Raw genomic sequence first — 19,096 nt, 5'->3', positions numbered from 1 at the left:
GGGTGACCTGTGTGGGGGAATTGGGAAAAGGTCATGTTGATCCATTAGGGAGAGCTCTTCTGGGTTGGTGGACCAAAAGCCATTGTTGAGTAATGTTAGGGGAGTTTTATTTTTGTACTCAATCAGACAATATCTGACGTTAAATAGGGAAATCTGCAGATGCTGGGGACTAGTGGGGAACACAGCTCTAGCTCTTCATCTCCTTCCCTCTCCATTCACAGAGCCATCCCCCTCAACCTGTTTTCTCTTGTACCTTCCCTTCCTTATCCACCTGTTATCTCCAGCCTGTGGGCCTGAGCTCCTCCCCTTAACCGCCCCCCCGCCAACTAAGCCATTTTATTCAGCCACCTGCCTACATCATGCTCATCTCTTGAAGGGCTCAAGCCCAAAACTTCGCTTTTGTATCTTTAAATGTTTTCCCTGCTGAGTTTCCCCAGCCTTGTAGTTTTACTCCAGCCTCGGTGCCTGCAGACTTCTGTGTTTTACTCCTCTTCAGGGGAGTTGGAGGAAGGAGGACAGGCTGGAGTAAGGGGAAGAGAGGGACTTAAGAAGAAGGGTACTGAAATTGGAGGTTGATATTGCGAGTCTGGGAGATCACGTTGTTGTCGAGCTTGAGAACAACGGGGATAACAAAGGGGGGACAGGGAGTGAAACTCTCACAGAATCCCTTCGAAGAGAGGAGAACTTCCGTGATATCTTCTTCACTGTATCTGATGCAACAATGATTGAAGGTGTAACTTGAAGAGGCCAATGGACTAATTGGCTATTCCAGTGGGGTGGACATGTTCAGTTGGAATTTCTTGCATTTGGGCTTTATTTGAATTTTGGATACTTCATGTGATAGGTACAAGTCTTTAGTTATTTTTTTTTCTATATTTTGTTCCCTGAGCTGTAAATGTATATAAAATATATGCATCTAGATTCAGTGATCAAGCAGCACAAGAAACAAATAGTTGTGTCCTCCTTTGCTAGGAATTGTGAATGCACTAACAGTTGGATCTGGGATTGGAATTATGGTCGCTGTATCCAAAATGTTCCCCAATATAACTCCCTCCTCTTGACTGGCTACGATCCCCTTTCTACCTATTGTGTCCAAAACACCTCAACTATTTCGCCCTGTTCCAGATGACCTCCATCACTTGGCCCCAAAGTATTACATTTTAGCTTAGTTTATCATTTAACAATCAAGATTCTAGAATTTGTTGGAAAATGTGTTGAATTGTCTTGCAATATTGCATTGTTCCCCATGACATTATCATACAAAATTTTCTCCAACGTTACACGTTGAATTAACGGGAGGGCACTTTCACCCCAGAAAAAGAAGAAATTTTAGAAGTGACGGATTAGGAAAGAAATCCGCCTGAAATCTGTTGATGCAAGAATTGGTGGGTTTTGGGGCCCAGCACATTGTTCTGTGTAGTAGCGCACTTTCGGGTTACGGGTTAAAACTCTGGCCCGGCATTCTGTATTCGGCAACTTCCATAAACTGGCTGTTTTGAATCTGTAGCAGTGATGTATGCAAATTAACTAATTTTTACTAAGATTTGCGCAGTTAACATGGAGCGCGCAACATTATTACAATGCCTGTGATCCAGATTCAAATCCAGCGATGTCTGTAAGGAGTTAGTATATTCTTCCCAGGACCAGCTGTTTCTCCTACCCTCCAAAAATGTTCAGGCTTGGTGTATTTTGGATGCTTGGGCTCGTGGGCCGAAAGGGCTGTACATCTAAAGGAAAATTTGGAAATAAAAATTTAGATTAATCTGTATTTAACCTACTAGTGCAACCTTTGGAAGTCTCGGAGCCCTTGTGCCAGTATTTCATGGTGCGTCAAGGTCACACATTTTACTCTGCTGTCTTTTTATTTGTTCTCCCCCCTCTCCTCAATGTAGAACTGACACCTTGCTGCAGAAGCTGGTTCTGGTGGTGGGCCAGGAGGTCTTCTATGGGGCTCTGTGGGGCAGTGTCATTGTGAGCCCTTCCATTCGCCTCCCTGCCTCTCTCTTCATTGTCAGCCACATCAATAAATCAAGGGAAAGAACAGAGCAGAAATACGTGTTTGGTTCAGAGACCCGACTTGCAGTAAGTGTGTTCATCCAATCCAGCTGTTCTTTCTACTGCATTTTATGTGGATCAGACCTGGCAAACAAAAAGGTAAATGGTTTGGAGTTGGAACTGAGAACTGCTGAAAGATCCCATGATCTCCAATAACGTACAAATAAAATCAAGCAACTTGCAGCCTCGAGCATCCGGCAAAATAAATTGAGGAAAATAAATAGGTTAAAAAAAAAATACGGGAGTTTAAAATTGGCGCTCTTCCTTGTTAGTTTGCCAATCACACACAACACTCAATCTCAAGCAACCAGATAATACACTTATCTGGCATCTACCAATCCCCCATAGGTGTTGTACTGCAGTACTTCTGATTTTTTTTTAAATTAAAAGCTACAGCATGGAAATGGGTCCTTTGGTCCAACTTGTCTGTGCTGAGCAAACTTGCGCTTGGCGCAGCACGTTAACAGGCCATTTTGGCCCACGGGTCCATGCTGCCCAATTTACATCCCTTTAATCTACACCCCCCCGGTACATTTAGAATGGACTTAAACTAGAGCCCCTGGGGAGAATGTGCAAACCCCTTACGGACAGCGTGGGATTTGAACCCTGGTCCTGATCACTGGCGCTGTATAGGCCTTGAGCTAATGCTACTGCCCCATCTCTAAAGCTTTTGCATCCACATACTTATCTAAATACCTTTGTAACAGTTATAGTTGTCCTTGCTTCTACCACTTCGTCTGGCAGCTTGTTCCCCAAATTCACTACACTCTTGTGTGTGGGAAGGCATGGGGGTGGGGGGAGGGGGAGAAGGGAAATGCTGCACAGGTCCCCTCTCACTTCCCTCTGAGTTTTAGATTCCCCTACCCAAGGGAAAGAGGCTTATGACTAGACTCTGACACTTTCATTTGTACAAATCAATATTTATTTATTTTTATAGATAAAATATGTGTCCTGCATATGTATTATTTGCGTACGGTTGCGTGTCTGCATGTTTTGTACTGGAGAACTCCGTTTCATCGAGTTATACTTGTACAATCCAACGACAATAAAATTGACTATTTACCTTGTCTGTGCCCCTCATGGTTTTATAAAAGGAAAGTGTATGTGCTTTGTGGTCAGTGAAAGCACAGGAGGCCAGAGCTACTGAAAAACCAAACACTTTATTAAATAAAAGTAGGCGCAGTAAAGCTGCGAGTCCCAGGGAGGGGGAAACAGCCGCTCCTCCCGTGCTCCACTCTCGATGGGGGTTTTATCAGTTGCCCCCTCGCGCATTCTCATGGCGTCCGTGTTGCATGGTGTCCCACACACGCTGTGCACGTTGTGCGAGGCAGTCTGCAGGCAGCTGCCTACAGAAAGGAATAAAAATCAGCTGGATTCAGTCAAGGGTCCTTCAGAGTTTGGGCCTTTTGTAAAACATTTCCCCGAGGGCCCTTGTAATAAGGCTTCCTGTAATTTTAACAGAAATTTTTTTTTTAAATTTCTGGAAATCCACATATTGGTTCTTGAGAGAAATGAAAGGATATTCATTGGTACAACATAACTTCCTTTTGAATTGGTGCGTCAACCAAAAGTGGAATCAAGTCTGAATTGCTTTGCATCTAACATAAGTAACAACTGCAGCCCAATGTGTTCTTGTTGATACAAAGAAATAATTTGTGTTGAAATGAATAAATCTAAAGTGGCCTTGCAGGTTTTCTGTGCATTTTGGTTTATAAACAGCATTGTCTTTATTTTTTTTCACCTGCGTACAATTGAGAAAAGCGGGGAGGGGGATTGGTTATGATAGGGGACAGTACCCTAGTTTGATGGAAACACACAAAAAAAAAATCAAGGGAAGAAAGAGTTGGGTAAAGTCAGTGAGCTTATCGATGGCAATGTAAGGTGAAGGGCAGTCAGATTCGAACCACCCAACGTGTGGAGCTGAATTATTATGATTGGAAGCTCGTCCCTCTCCCTGGAATTGTCCCAGGACAAATAAAGGAATAATGGAAGGGATAAAACATGGTTTTTTTTTTACTGTTCTAATTTGTTGATTTTTTTTTTCTCTAGATGAAAGGCTTGTGTGCCTCTGTGCAGGATTCGAATGTTCTTGTTCAACGCAACGCATTAGAAATTTTATTTTACTTCTTTCCACTGTGCACATGCCTGGTAAGAGTTTAACATGCTCGTTTTAAATTCTGAGCTCTGTTGCAACACAATTTCTCTTTCAATTCTAAAGCATTTTTAACTTGTAGAAAGTAAGTAACAAGATGCAATTCACAGCAGTCATCACAAACTGAATTGTACTGAAGTGCAGTGAAAATCTTCTGTTTTCTGTGCTATCCAGGCAAGTAAACCCATACTTAATGCAGTAGGCAGTACCGTAATAAAACTGCAGGGTGTCCGGTTACAAAAACACTGCAGGATATAGAGAAAAGTACTGTTAAAATAGGGTAAGGACACCATACCAAATAAGAGGTCCATTTGAAACTGATAACAGCAGGACAGAAACAGTGTGTTTGTGTTCTCAAGCACATCTTACTGGGAATTCTGCAAGAGATACTGGAAATGTGAAGTGTTGTGGTACTCCTAGCATTAACCATTGGCCGTTGGATTATAAACAGATGCTTTATTTGGCGGTTCAAGTTGCACACTGGGACCTATTGTATTAAAAGAAAGCTATGACCAGGACTATGTTCATTAAACACTGGGTCCGTTTAGAATTGTATGGTTGACCAAGTTCTGTTGAATCCATATTTTTATCCCAAAACCTGAATTTGATGCCACCATTATGATTTTGATACAAGTATATGAGGTTGGTCAGAAGATTTGGGCCGTGTCAGTGTGCAGATAATTTAAAACCTGCTGTCTTATTGTGGCTTAATTTTGGGAGATTAAAATCCACTTGCCCTTTAGTTTTGTTGCAAAAGATGTGATTGGTTGTGATTTGCTGCAGTGCAGACATATAAGTAACGGGGTAGTGCACAAAGGTGCTGGAGAAGCTCAATAGTCTTGTAGCATCTGCAGGAAGTAAAGGATAGCCGACATTTTGGGCCTGCCCTTTATCAAGATGTGAGTGAAAAGCAGGGAGGCATGTGAAATATAATGGTGATGTTCAAGAGTAATGGTCCTATTTTATTTAGCTGAGCAATCTCACAGTGTAAGCTTTGTTAATGTGTGCCTTACCCTTCTTTCCAACTATACTTATGACAGAACAGGTGTTCAGTTGGAGGCTAGCATGGACAATGGTACTTTATTTTTGAGATGGCATTGTGTTTTGACCACCCAGTATATGCTTTCCATTCCCAAGCTAATGTCCTGTCACTTCTATTCCTCATTCAAACACTACCACCAATAAAGAACTGCATTCAGCTCATTGATTTGAAGTTGTCCTTTCATTCACTTTCTGGACCAACAGACAAACTGCTGGAGGAACTCACTCCTCAGGCCGGGCAGCATCCATGGGCAGGGGGAAAGAATGGCCAGGGTTCCAGCCTGAAACTTCAGCGGTTTTCTCCCATGCGATCCAGTCTTTGCTCAGTTTCTTTTTTTCCAAGTTTGAATGGAATTAAGGATGCTTATTAAATAAAAGTATCAGACTCTTTTTTAAAAAAACTTGTGTGACAAATTTGCCAAGTTGGTGAAATCTGTGCCTCTTTATCTCCCCTTTATTCCCAGGATCCAACAAAATCTGTTATCCCAATGACGAGGGCGGAGATGGTGCACGTTCTCGCTGATGCCCTTCATGCCATACTGAGAAGGGACATGTCTTTGAATAGACGACTATATGCGTGGCTATTGGGTATAAAATCAGTTTTTCAATGTTGAATTGTTTATTGTCACTTGTCCTGAGAAACAGTGAACAGCTTTGTATTGTGTGCTTTCTCAGCAAATCATTCCAACCTTATCTCACAGTGTAGTGGTTAGCACAATGCTGTTACAGTGCTAGCGATCTGGGTTTGAATCTACAGCTGTCTGTAAGGAGTTTGTACCTTCTTCCTTGATCTGCGTGAGCTTTCTCCGAGTGTTACAATGTTCCAAAGATATGCGGGGTTAGTAGGTTTAGTGGTCACATGGGGGCAGCGTGGACTCATGGGCCGGAAGGGCCTGTTATTGCGGTGTAGTTCTGATTTAAAAAAAATTAAATGCAACAATAAATTGTTACAGTAAATTAAAATGCAGGGTTTAGAGAAAAGCACAGATGGGACGTTTAACTGTTGACAGCTTTCTCAAGGCTACGGGAGGTGTAAACAGAGTCAATGAGGGGAGGATGGCCTGTGCGATGGCGTGAGTTGCGTTCTTGACTCTTGCGCTCTTGGGCAGAGCACTTCCTGTGAGGCACCAGGACCGGATACTTGCCGTGGCATCAGTAACAGTTGGCAAGAGACCTCAAAACGCACGTTGAATTTCCTTCATCCTCTGAGCAAGTAGGAGTCGGTGCACTTTCTTGGTTGAAGAGTTTATGTGTTTGAACCAGGACAGTTTGTTGGTAATATTTACTCCAAGTTTGTTGAAAATCCACCTCATCACTGTTGATTTCCGTTTTTGTTGTTTATTTAATTTCTCATTTTAAAAAATTCTTTTTGAGTTAAGCATGTGCTCGATCCTCACGTGAGGGCTGCTTATAGATTCTAGTTTTGAATTTTTCTTGTTAACGATCCTAAGTTATGGATAGTTGATACATGGAAATACCCTGCACTGTTATCCTTCTTGCCTGCCTAATTTCAAAAGCAAATAGAGTAAAATTAACACTCATCTGAAGGTTCCGGAATTTAGTGCCAACCCTGGACTATGAGATATTAGAAGGTGAAGTGGTACATTTATCAGTGGCCCCGTGAGTGAAAGGGAGGCTAGGAATTGGCATCCGGGATTTGTCAGATGCTTACTCATTAGGATTTCCAAATAAGTGGACAGAAAGTCTGCAGACACTGTGATTGCAATAAATACACAAAAGTGCTGGAGAAACTCAACAGGTCCAGCAGCGTCCATAGGATGCAAAGTACATAACCAACATTTCGGGCCTGAGCCCTTCATCAAGGTATGAGCGAGAAGCAGGCAGGTGTCGGAATAAAAGGGTGGGTTGAGGAGGGAAGAATGAGTTTGAGCTTGCTTTGTGCTAATGTGCTGTGGTCCCTGTGATTGTGACAATAATGGTTCATGTTGGACTGTTCAGGAACAGATATCAAAGGAGGTTTGATGACTTCAGATACGAACGTCCCTTCAGAAGATGAAGGCAAGACTTACTTTGATGAACATTCCAGGGATTTGCTGGTTCGAGTGAGTACATTTGTGCCTGATGGGTTTATTAGTGAGGTCATGTGTGGATTTGTGTCCTGCTCTCTCTAAGTTAGATATGGTTCAAATGTCATTTTTTCCCCCAAGTTTATCATCATCCAACTGTACATACACAACCAGACAAAACAATAGATTTTTTCTGGACAACAGTGCACACACAAACACATGTAATAATCACATATGAATAATATAAAGCAAATATCTTTGAATACTTTATCCATATTATTTTAAAGGTTGTAGGATGACCTTCAATCTCACAGCCTACGGGAAGATGCTATTTCCCAGCCTGGCAGCCTGATTTTGATGCTTCCGTACCTCCTAAATGTTAGAGGGTCAAATATAATATGTGCTGGATGAAAGGGTTCTCAGTAATTCTTTGAACCCTGTCTGTGCAACTCTCTTGGTAAACATTGTCAATAAAGGAAAGGGAAACCCCAGTGATCTGTTTGGCCTTTTTAATTATCCCCTCTATCGAATTGTGGCCAGATACTTTGCAACTACCGTACCACCCAACGATGCAGCCAGAGAGGACATTCATTGATGCTCCTGCAATATGTCGAGAAGGGGCCGGTGGCCTTGCCCTTCTCCACCACCTTGGGAAGTGTATATAAGCTTCTGTACATGTCGGCGTATAAGGTGGTATTGAAACTTAAAAATGGCGCCCCAAAGCGAGGGTCATCTTGTACGCCAAGTGTAAAATCAGAATCTTATATCAAAAGAATAGAAATAAACTATAAATCTGTTTAACATATCTTACACCATAAAACCGTTGCAATTTGGAACAGCGGAATCTTAGCGCTCCCCCGTGGGGCCCATCCACTCAGTTCAACTGCTGTCAGTTCAGTACAGGCTTTAAACAGTCTGTTAAAGGAGCCGGCGGTGGTGTATTTTAAAATGTAAATCTTTACTGGGTAATTTGTTTTTAAAATATTGTGAATTAGTATATTAAATGTGTCTAGCAACATCTCTCCACTGGTCAGCGCTGTAATATACAGGGAGTATAGCTCAAAACGTACATTTTAGGTGGAAATTCTGGGGGGATTCACCTTATCCAGTCGGATTATACACCGATATATACCGTATCTAGTTATTTTGCTGTTAACTGATGAAAGGCAAAGCATTAATTCTTCTACAGCATGAAATGAAGCAAGGAAAATAATTTAGTGCGAGAAGTAGATGGGTCATTGGCAAGAAAGTAGAGAATTGTTTTCTTCTTTCAAGCTGTGGAATTAAAATCCAGTCGTAATAGTTGATCCATAAAATAGACTTGACCATTAATTAATTGCTTTTTGCAACCAATTTGCTTTTATTTGCAGGCAATGATAAAATCTTTGCAACAGGTGAACCCTGATCTTGACCAGGATCATGGACCTCAAGCACATCTGAAACCATTTCGGATTCTAACAAGTCTGCTTGATAAACCTGACTTGGGTGAGTCAGAATGTTTTCTTTATCCCGTTAGGTGTTTGGCATACAAATTTGGTTCCTGGAATTGAAACAAACCCAATTTTCTTTCCTGACTTATTTCGTTCCCATTTTTTTTTTCACTCATAAAAGCGATGTCAAAATGTATAATAATCAAAAGTGCATAACCTTTAGTAAATTACGTATGTAAAAAGCCATATTGCTGATCCCTGGTCTGGAGCTGAGTTGATTGATCTCTCGACAACAGAGTAGTTCAGTGATATTGGACGAGAGAAGATGTATTCAGACTCAGACTTCTCCTCATAATGAGACTCTTCCCTGGAAGGGGAAATTGAATGACTTGGAGTGAGAGTTGTGCAGCAGAAAAAATGGGCCTTGTGGCCCAACTCATTCATGGCCAGAGTGATGCCTATCTACGCCAATCCCATTTGCCCACATTAGGCCTATCATCCTCTACTCTTCCCCATTCAAGTACCTATCCAAATGCCTATTAAACATTATATCTGCTTCCACTACCACTCCAGTAGCGCGTTCCCTCCAACCTTCTGTATGGAAAAACGTATCCCTACAAATCTTGACATTTTTTTGCCTCTCAACTTAAACTTCAAAATCAGATTCGGGTTTATTGTCACGAACATGTCATGAAATTTGTTGTTTTGCGGCAGCGGTATTGTTCTTTACAAGGTGCAAAATAGCTATAAATTACAATTCCGTAAATACAAGAGTTAAAAGAAAATAAATAATTTGTGTAAAAAGGAGAAAAGTGAGGCGGTGTCTGTGGTTCATTGTCCATTCAGAAATCTCATGGTAGAGGGGAAGAAGCTGTTTTTGTAGCATTGTGTGTCTTCAGGCTCACCTCCTTCCTGATGGTATCAGTGAGAAAAGGGCATGGGCTGGGTGGTGAGGGTCCTTGATGATAGAAGCTGCTTTTTTGAGGTCCTGCTTCTTAACGATGCCCTTAATGGAGGGAGGACTAATGCGCATGATGGGGATGACCAAGTTTACAACCCTCTGGGAGCCTGTTCATTGGGGGGATAGGGGAGTTTCTGATTATTCATGTCCTTTATGATTTTATAAACTGCCGTAAGGTTACCCCCTCAGCCTCTTGTGTTTCAATGAGAATGAACATAGCATGACCAATTTCTCCTTGGAGGTAATGCCCTCCATTCCAGTCAATGTGCTGTGGAATCTCCTCTGCACCTTTCCTAACGCTACCACATCCTGTGGCGTGGTGACCAGCTCTGCACACAATACTTCAAAGTGTAACCTGGACAATGTTTAGTACAACTGCCTGTACAGTTGCTTCCAGGAAAGTAGGTGAGAGAAAGGAACACTCTGTCCATCAATCTCCATCAATGAGTTGGAAGTGGCAAGAGTTTGACCAGCAAGGAGGGCTGGTAATTATTGAAATGAAACCTTGCAAGGTGGTCATATTAACATGGTTTGGGAAAGCAGTGAGTAAAAGATGGGCAACTGTCAGCGGGAAAGGTGGAAGGTGTCACACGATCCTAGGAGTGCACTGAGATGGATCAGTCCTGTTGAATGGGATTGCTTCCATTTCTATAGACAATGAAGGCCTCTGGGCCATGCCACCAGATCTGTTCCCCAGGCACAATTGGCAGCACCAATGAACAAGATGGGAGGGAGGTTAGCAACACCACCTAAATGCAGGCGCAATGGAGGGGTTCTGCTGTTGGAAAGGAAGATCTGATCCATTGCAGTTCTGGGCAGATGATTGCAGATGTTTTCTTGCCTCATGGGTGGCAGATTCAGGGAATTTGCCCATCTGTTCTCTTGGGGACTCTACTTGCTTGAATTCAGACGAATAAGAGAGGATCTTTATAGAAACGTAAAATTTTGAAAGGAATTGATAAGATCAAGGCTAGAAAGTTGTTTCCACTAGTAGATGAGACAAAAGCTGATTTCACACTACAATATGCAAGCCCTTCCCAACTATACTTATCAACGCTTGGACTGGTCCCAACTGCCGAAGCGAGGCAACGACTGCACACTTGTAGTAGGTTGTCAGGGCGCTGGTAGCAGCTTCTCCACCTCCCCTGACTGGGACGTTGCTTGGACTCTGGCTGTTCTTCCTTCTTGACAAGGGGTGTTCCCACCCCTCGGAGAGTCTAAACTTCAGCAGCAGGACCACAGGCTTATATACCCCAAAAACAATTAATCATGCGCCTACTCCTTCTAATATTTGTCAGTCAAAATCAAAACTGAACATTACATTCTACAATTTAGAAGATTAATTATTATGGAACCAGGATGTTATGATTTCCTGGTTTATCTTGTAGATACAAAGACTTATTAAAACTTCTCGAGCAAGACAGGTTGTGACCAATTCGTCAATTTCAGAGTGTTGCATTTGACAACTGCTTTCCCTGGGCCTCACAGTGGAATTCCATTTCAAAGTGTATCTTCAGATAAGTCCCCATGGCTGAGTTTAATTACATCTGCTAGTTCTGAAAGTAAGGTGACCTGCGTGTGGACCCAGTGTCGTCAGTTCCACATAAGCAAAAAGCATCTGGGTACATGGTTTTACTCCTCCATTACAGGGACATAGCCTCAATAGTTGGGGGAGTAGATTTAGGATTTTGTTAAATATTGAGAAGACTTGATGGGCCAAATGCTCTACTCCTGTTGTTTCTTAAGAAACCTACATGTATATTAGGTGCAGGCCTGATGGAAGGAAATTTCAGTATGATGCTTTTCGTTTGGCATCGTGTGGGACAAAGTGACACAGATCGACTCCTGATACAGCTCATTAAGCATCGCTGTGTCCACAGCTACAGAAGATACTGGCTATGTATCTGTCAGTTGCTGAAGCTCCTCCAACAGCACCTTTCCAATCTCTGACCTTTACCACAAGGAAGGGAAAGAGCATGGAAAGGCCACCTCCTGCAGGTTCAGTCCAAGTCCCACAACATTTGAACTTGGAAATACGTAGCCAAGTCCTTCATGGTGACTAGGTCCAAATCCCCGGAACTCCCTCCTCAGCAGGGGGTACCTTCGACAGAAGCACTGCAGTGGTTAAAGGTGCCACGTGTTCTTATAAATCCAGGGGTTTTTCCAATGACTGCTAAGGCAGGGTTACCAGATTTTAAAAAAATTTAAAGTTGTAAAAAGGCCAAACAGCCGAAAAATCTTCTAAGACCTCCAATTGACGCTTTTTACCGTGAACCGATTCAAGAAAGCGCCACACTTTTTCGTTTTGGCACCAAAGGAGCCAAATCTGGCAACCCTTTGCAAGGTTTAGAGGGAATAAATAATGGCACCAGTAGGATTTGCTTTTCACTGCTGGATCAGGGCTGTAACCAGAGCAGAACAGACAAAGAATTCCTGAAGATGTGATGTCAAAAAGGTTGTTGCACCTCTGTTACAAGCACTACTTCTCGGGCAGAGGGAATTGCTCAGTAATTCAGATTTCTGATTTATTGTCAGTATGAGCACATACAACCTTGAGATTCTTTTTTCTGTGGGCCAGGCAAAAAAAACTGTACTTGACATATACATGTAAATAAATAAAGAAATGTAGGCAAACTGCAATATAGAGAGGGGAGGAGGAAAAAAAAAATCAATGAGATGCAAAAGTAAGAGTCCCTAAATGAGTCCTTGATTGTGTTTGCTGTTGAGGGGTAGCAGCTGTTCCTGAACCTGGTGGAGTGAGTCTTGCGGCACCTCTACCTCTTTCCTGATGGTAGCAGCGAGAACAGAGCGTGTGCTGGGTGGTGTGGGTCCTTGATGAGAGCTGCTGATGCTCTCTGACAGCAGTGTTCCCTATAGATGTTCTTGATGGTGGAAAGCCCTGGGCTCATGTTTGTGGGTCAGCTTTCATGACCACAACAGCCAAATAGTGTAATCCAAGCAGGAAATAGGGGAGGCTAGGAACACAGAAATGCCCAGCTGATAGTGAACGAAGAAATCAATAATATTTAATGTGAATGGGTGTCGTTTGAAAAAATCATCTAAAAATGTATGGCAACATACACTCTTAAGTAAACCAAGGGCCCTAAAGTGATTAATGGGAAGTTCTTGACAAGAATTCATTGGTAATAGCCTGCCTGGAAATTGGGCTGCAGTGGAGCAAACACAAATTGTTATACTGGAGGAATGGTGGGGGCAAGGAAAGAATTGATGATGTTGGTTGACTTCCTGGTGGATGGGGAGTGCAGCAATGGTGGGGCAATGGGGGTCATCATTTGGGTCTGCAGCTCTTTAACCTGCTGAGCTACCAGAACAGATCTTTGCCCTCTGGGTTAATTGCTGGTCTCTCTGTCAGGTCCACAGGTGATCGGAGACTTGCTGCTAGAAGTCATCAGAGCTTTTTACTCCATCTGCAGGCAGTTGCTGGATTTGGACATCCAATCAAGCCAGAATGAAAGTCAGATGTTAAGGTGCATGATCATTTGGTTGAATCATTGTAGAATTGAACGGGTTCAGTTGTGCCAGTTCCTGGCGTCACGCACGCCAGAATGAAAATCTTTACCTTCTCTCTCCAGCAAAATGAAAGAAAACAAGAATACATCAGAAGTTATCAAGACAGTGAATGTTCTGATTAACTCACTGAGCACTGACTACCTGTGGGATTATGTCACGGGACTTTTTGTGGACAGCGTCAGGTAAGATTTTCGGCCTCACTTCCAGGCCTCCCGATTCGCAGCCAGCCAGGCCTTTCAAAGTGCACAGTTGATCCATTCCTGCCCCTGAAATTCTACCCCTGGCGTTTAAGCTCCACTGAGCCCCACCCTGGGCCCTGCCCTCCATTTTTTTCTTCCCACCTCCCCCTTCCCTGGACTTTGCACTTCCCAGTTCTCTTCCCCACCCCCGAGCCCTGCACTACACTGTTTTTCCCTTACTACCCTTGCCCTGTGCTTCAGGTTTCCTCCCCCTGCCCCAATCCCTGTCCCTGTGCCCTGCACTCCACAGTTCCTTCCCCACTCCCAGGCCCTGTGCTCCATAGTTCTCTTCCCTCACCACCCCCTCCCCCCAATCCCCTAATCCCATCCCTGGGCCCTGCACTCCACAGTTCCCTCCCCACTCCCAGGCCCTGTGCTTCATAGTTCTCTTCCCCCACCACCCCCTCCCCTCAATCCCCTAACCCCATCCCTGGGCCCTGAGCTCCACAGTTCCCTCCCCGATCCCAGGCCCTGTGCTCCATAGTTCCCTTCCCCCACCACCCCCTCCCCCCAATCCCCCTAATCCCATCCCTGGGCCCTGCACTCCACAGTTCCCTCCCCACTCCCAGGCCCTGTGCTCCATAGTTCTCTTCCCCCACCACCCCCTCCCCTCAATCCCCTAACCCCATCCCTGGGCCCTGAGCTCCACAGTTCCCTCCCCGATCCCAGGCCCTGTGCTCCATAGTTCTCTTCCCCCACCACCCCCTCCCCCCAATCCCCCTAATCCCATCCCTGGGCCCTGCACTCCACAGTTCCCTCCCCACTCCCAGGCCCTGTGCTCCATAGTTCTCTTCCCCCACCACCCCCTCCTCCCAATCCCCTAATCCCATCCCTGTGCCCTGCACTCCACAGTTCCCTCCCTACTCCCAGGCCCTGTGCTCCATAGTTCTCTTCACCCCCTCCCCCCAATCCCCTAATCCCATCCCTGGGCCCTGCACTCCACAGTTCCCTCCCCACTCCCAGGCCCTGTGCTCCATAGTTCTCTTCCCCCACCACCCCCTCCCCCCAATCCCCTAACTCCATCCCTGGGCCCTGAGCTCCACAGTTCCCTCCCCGATCCCAGGCCCTGTGCTCCATAGTTCTCTTCCCCCACCACCCCCCTCCCCCCAATCCCCTAATCCCATCCCTGGGCCCTGCACTCCACAGTTCCCTCCCCACTCCCAGGCCCTGTGCTCCATAGTTCTCTTCCCCCACCACCCCCTCCCCCCAATCCCCTAACCCCATCCCTGGGCCCTGAGCTCCACAGTTCCCTCCCCGATCCCAGGCCCTGTGCTCCATAGTTCTCTTCCCCCACCACCCCCTCCCCCCAATCCCCTAACCACATCCCTGGGCCCTGTGCTCCACAGTTCCCTCCCCGATCCCAGGCCCTGTGCTCCACAGTTCTTCCCCGCTCCCCCCGCCCCATCCCCATTCTTGTGCCCTGCTGTCCAGTGTTCATCCCTCCCCCCAACCTCACACTCCGCACACCCCATGGTTTTCTTCAAGCCCTTCCTCTGGAGCTCTGGCCCCCGCTCCCCAACCCCTGCTGCAGACCCGAATTCTATTTCATCTTCCACTCCTTCGGTCAATGTTTTCCTTGCTCGTGCTAAGGACTGTAAGCTTTCCCGCCTCCAGCCTAAAGCAGGAGCCCGTCCCTCTACCAAACCCCAGTGACACGACCTGCATGCAACAAAAACTGCCCTTTACCTACTTTCACTCCCCAGTCGCCCCCTCCCTGATCTGTTTCCACCTCTCCTACCATCATTTATCCAGCATCCTGTAATCTCTTGGGCGCTTCCCAGCTCTGTCCTCCCGCACCCCTTGCTGTTTCTTCTTTCCAGTTTAGTCTCAATTTGTAAGGTCCCAAGCTGAAACATGAAAGCTGTCTAAGCCTGCCAAGAAGTGGAAATGAGCTAAGTGCTTCACTTCGATCAGAGGTTCTCAAGGTTTTTATTGTCCACTCACATACCATCTTAAGTAATCCCTTGGTAACCACAGAGCACTTTTGTCATCAGTGCTCTGTGGTTACCAAGGGATTACTCTAGGTGGTATGTGAGTGGTGGGGGGGGGAGGTTGAGAACTACTGATCTTGGAAGTGTTTGGGTCCCTGGATAGTGGGGAAGGAAATGATAGGACAGGTGTTGAGTGAATGTGTTTGGATATTGCAGTGCAGTGGATTGTCTCCACAATGGACTAGTGAACAAATTGGATTCCAACTGTCCATGCTTTTGTTTGCAAGGCCTTTCACTTTGTTTATTTTCTGATTTCACTTGTGTGAAAAATAAATCTGGTCAACTTGGGCTATGGAGCAGACAGCTAGATGCAGCTCGGCTCTGTCTGCCATAATAGCGTGGATTCACCCATTTCAATACCCCATCTCATTTCCTTGGTCACATGTCTGGCTACGGTCTCATGCTCTGCCAGACTGAGACCACCCGCAGATTGGAGAAACAACACCTTATCTTCCGACTGGGTGCCCTCCAAACAATATCAACTTTGCTGGCTTTCATTTAAATCCCCACCGCCCCCCTCCCCTCCCAACCACCGACACCTACCCCAACTCTGTCTCTCTCCCTTTTTCCTTTTATCTCCTTTCACACAGACAATCCTCATCATATCCAATGAGCACCTTTTTGTTGGTCTGGACTCGTCCCCAGCCAGCATTGTCTCACAGATTTCCTGTTTATTTTTTGCTTATTCCTTGAAGAAGGCCTCAGCCTGAAACGTTGGCAATATATCTTTGTCTTCTGTGGATGCTGCACAACCACCATTTCAGTGTGTTTTTATTATGATCTCAGTGTCTGTAGACTTACGTCTTTCATTCAGCAAGATTAAATCCATCCTTTAAGCTCTCAGCATCTTGTATTTTCTGAACTTCTGGGAATGATTTTAATTTGTGCTTTTATAACATCCCCTTAACTGAGGTGATCATGAAGCAATTGTCATGAGCAATGTTCTTGAAGCCTCAATTCAGTGTGGTGCTGTTGAAATTGCATGAGGAATTGAGAACAGATACTTTGGCTTGCAGGAACAGCTCTCAAGCAATGAGCCCAATGGTAGAGGAAGATCCAAGCCCCCCTCCCACCATTGAAGAACTCTGTACTTTGTTGGTGTTCCTGTTGGAAGTCATTCCATTGGTATGTTGGTACTATTTTGTAGAAAAGAGTTGGACAGTTTCCTCTTCACAGACAATTTAAATGTCATTCCTTTGTTATTTGTTACTTATAATATTTAATGCTGTTTGGGTTGCTTTGAGTTTCTTATTTTGATGATGAGACAGAAATGCATTTGTGTTATCCTGCATTCCAGAATGTTCTAAAATAACTAAATTGAAATATTGCAATGCAGCAGTTTGAATGTAGGGTCCCAGAAATATAACACCATTAATAACCCAATCAAGTAATATTGTGCAGGGCAGAAGGAATCGGCATAATTATCTTTCTTGTAGAGTCATGATGGGCACTTTGACCCAACGTACTGTCCATTGTACCTATTTCATGCTCTCTGTATGTTGCCGATTCACATTGGAACTTCATCAATCAAAGTTCAGGAATTGGGATGTTAATTTGAAGTTGTACAATACTTTGAAGCCAAATTTGGTGTATTGTGTGCAGTTTTGGTCACCTAATTGCAGGAAAGATAGCAGTAAGATTTAAAGGGCCCAGAGAAAATTTACATGGATGTCACCAGGACTTGAAGAGCTGAGTTATAGGGTGAATAGGTTTGGACTTTATTCCCAGAAGCATCAGAGAATGAGGGGAGGCATGCAAAATTATGAGGGGGTTAGATAGAGTAAATGCAAGCAGGCTTTTTCCATCAAGGTTGGATGAGACAAGAACTAGAAGACTTGGGTTAAGAGTGAAAAGAGAAATATTTATAGAGAATGTAAGGGGGGGAACTTCTTCACTCAGAGGGTGGTGAGATTATGGACTGAGCTGCCAGAAAATGTGTGGATGCGTGTTTGATTTCAACATTTAAGAGAGGCTAGGACACATAGATGGATGGGTGGGGTATGGAGGGCTATGGATCAGGTGCACATCATTGGGACGAGGCCGGCCAGTAGTTCAGCACAGACTAGATGGGTGAAAGGCCTGTTCCTGTGCTGCAGTGTTCTGTGTTGGTGGTCACATGTGTCTTCTGATCGCAAAATGCAAGGAAATGTAAAACCTGTACCAGAGACGTTTTTTCCCAGCATGGTTTTTTTAAAATTTGAAATCAATTTTTCCAGGTATATTTTGGGGGTTCTATCATGTATATTTTTTGGGTTCTTCTCCTAATGTAGACAATGAGAAGCTGGAGGGATTCGAGGGGTCAGGCTGCTTTCATGGAATGAAATGATCAGTCAATGTTTCTGGTGGCGACGCTTTATAGGTTAAAGGGTCCTGATCCACAATGTTGACTGGCTTTTTCTATCCATGGATGCTGCCTGATTTGCTGAGAATTTAAATCGCTACATGGATGGGAGTGGTATGGATGACAATGGGTCTGGGTGGAGGTCAATGGGATGAGGCCGAAAAATAATTCAGCACAGACTAGATGGGCCAAAAGGCCTGTTGCTGTGCTGTAATGTTCTATGGTTCTAAGATGTTACACCGGTGATTCTCAAACTTTTTTTTCTACTCACATACCAGTTTAAGTAATCCCTTACTAACCACAGGGCATCTATGGCACAGGAGAGATGTGAGTGGAAAGAAAATAGTTGAGAACCACTGCATCTGCACGACACAGACAAAGAAGCTTAATCTGATTTTTAACTGCGACATTTATTTCACTATATCTGAGAAATTCCCTTTGATGCACCATCACCCTTCCTCCTCTTTGCTACCTAGATGGGCTTCTTTCCTAGTTCTGATGAGGGCTCCTGTACCCTAACCCTCCTGTACTAATTATCGGTCCTCGTTTGCTGAGTTTTTCCAGCTTGTTCTGCCTCGACAGTGACTTGGACCACCAATCTAGCAAACGGAGATGGATGTTGGCAGCTGTTGATCCATGTGTTCACTGTATGAAATGCTCTTTTCTGGACTCCAGGTCAAAGATGATACAACCGTCGCCGAGAGCAGGTGTACCATACCATTCATTGGCTGTTTGGTGACATTCTGATGTGGGGCTGTCACCAGATTGTTAATTGTAATGTAATGCTCTTTGCAAACACTGGGTGGCACCAGTAAGTTTTTTTTTGTTTAAATTCTCCTGGGGACCAGAGAATAACATTGCAAGCTGAAATACCAAGCGATCAAAGCTGTGAATTTTGGAATTGGCAAAGTAGGCTTTTAAAGCATCATGCACGAACCCTTCAGTGCAGTGAACTAAGAAGGGGCGGCACGCTGTTACAGCGTCAGCGATCGGGGCCAAGTTTTGAATCCTGGGTTGTCTGTAAGGAGTTTGTACATTCTCCCCGTATCTGGTGGGTTTCCTCCAGGTGCTTCAGTTTCTTCCCACCGTTCAAAACATATAGGGTTTGTAGGCTAATTGGGGTATTTGAGCAGAATGGACTCGTGGGCTGTATATCTAAATTTAAAAATTTTTAAAAACTACAGGTGAGCCATGGTCAGGGTGAATCACTGTGGGGAACAGAAACAGTTCCGCAAGAAACTGCAGAGGGCTGAGCGTGGTTCAGTCCATTACACTCCCTTTCCTTCTACTGACTCTACCTTTACCTTCCACAGCCTTGGAAAGGCAGG

General features: G+C 44.5%; 1 protein-coding gene across 4 annotated transcripts in view; it reads left to right on the top strand.

Moving 5' to 3' along the window:
- dop1b (DOP1 leucine zipper like protein B) overlaps positions 1-19,096 on the top strand; it is a 99,498-nt gene that overhangs the window by 17,882 nt on the left and 62,520 nt on the right. For all 4 annotated transcript variants that reach the window (XR_011341590.1, XM_069888967.1, XM_069888966.1 and 1 more), the window contains exons 5-12: positions 1,893-2,082; positions 4,105-4,203; positions 5,713-5,836; positions 7,208-7,311; positions 8,646-8,760; positions 13,040-13,154; positions 13,260-13,379; positions 16,444-16,552. Coding sequence is in view for 3 of the 4 variants with exons in the window: in XM_069888967.1 (XP_069745068.1) it covers positions 1,893-2,082; positions 4,105-4,203; positions 5,713-5,836; positions 7,208-7,311; positions 8,646-8,760; positions 13,040-13,154; positions 13,260-13,379; positions 16,444-16,552 (976 nt within the window). In the remaining variant the exon portion in view is untranslated. The remainder of the gene's footprint in view (positions 1-1,892; positions 2,083-4,104; positions 4,204-5,712; positions 5,837-7,207; positions 7,312-8,645; positions 8,761-13,039; positions 13,155-13,259; positions 13,380-16,443; positions 16,553-19,096) is intronic.

Source organism: Narcine bancroftii, chromosome 7 (assembly GCF_036971445.1).
Source record: "Narcine bancroftii isolate sNarBan1 chromosome 7, sNarBan1.hap1, whole genome shotgun sequence".
Lineage (NCBI taxonomy): Eukaryota > Metazoa > Chordata > Chondrichthyes > Torpediniformes > Narcinidae > Narcine > Narcine bancroftii.
The sequence above is the reverse complement of the archived record's forward strand: the minus strand, read 5'-3'. Positions and strand labels throughout refer to the sequence as shown.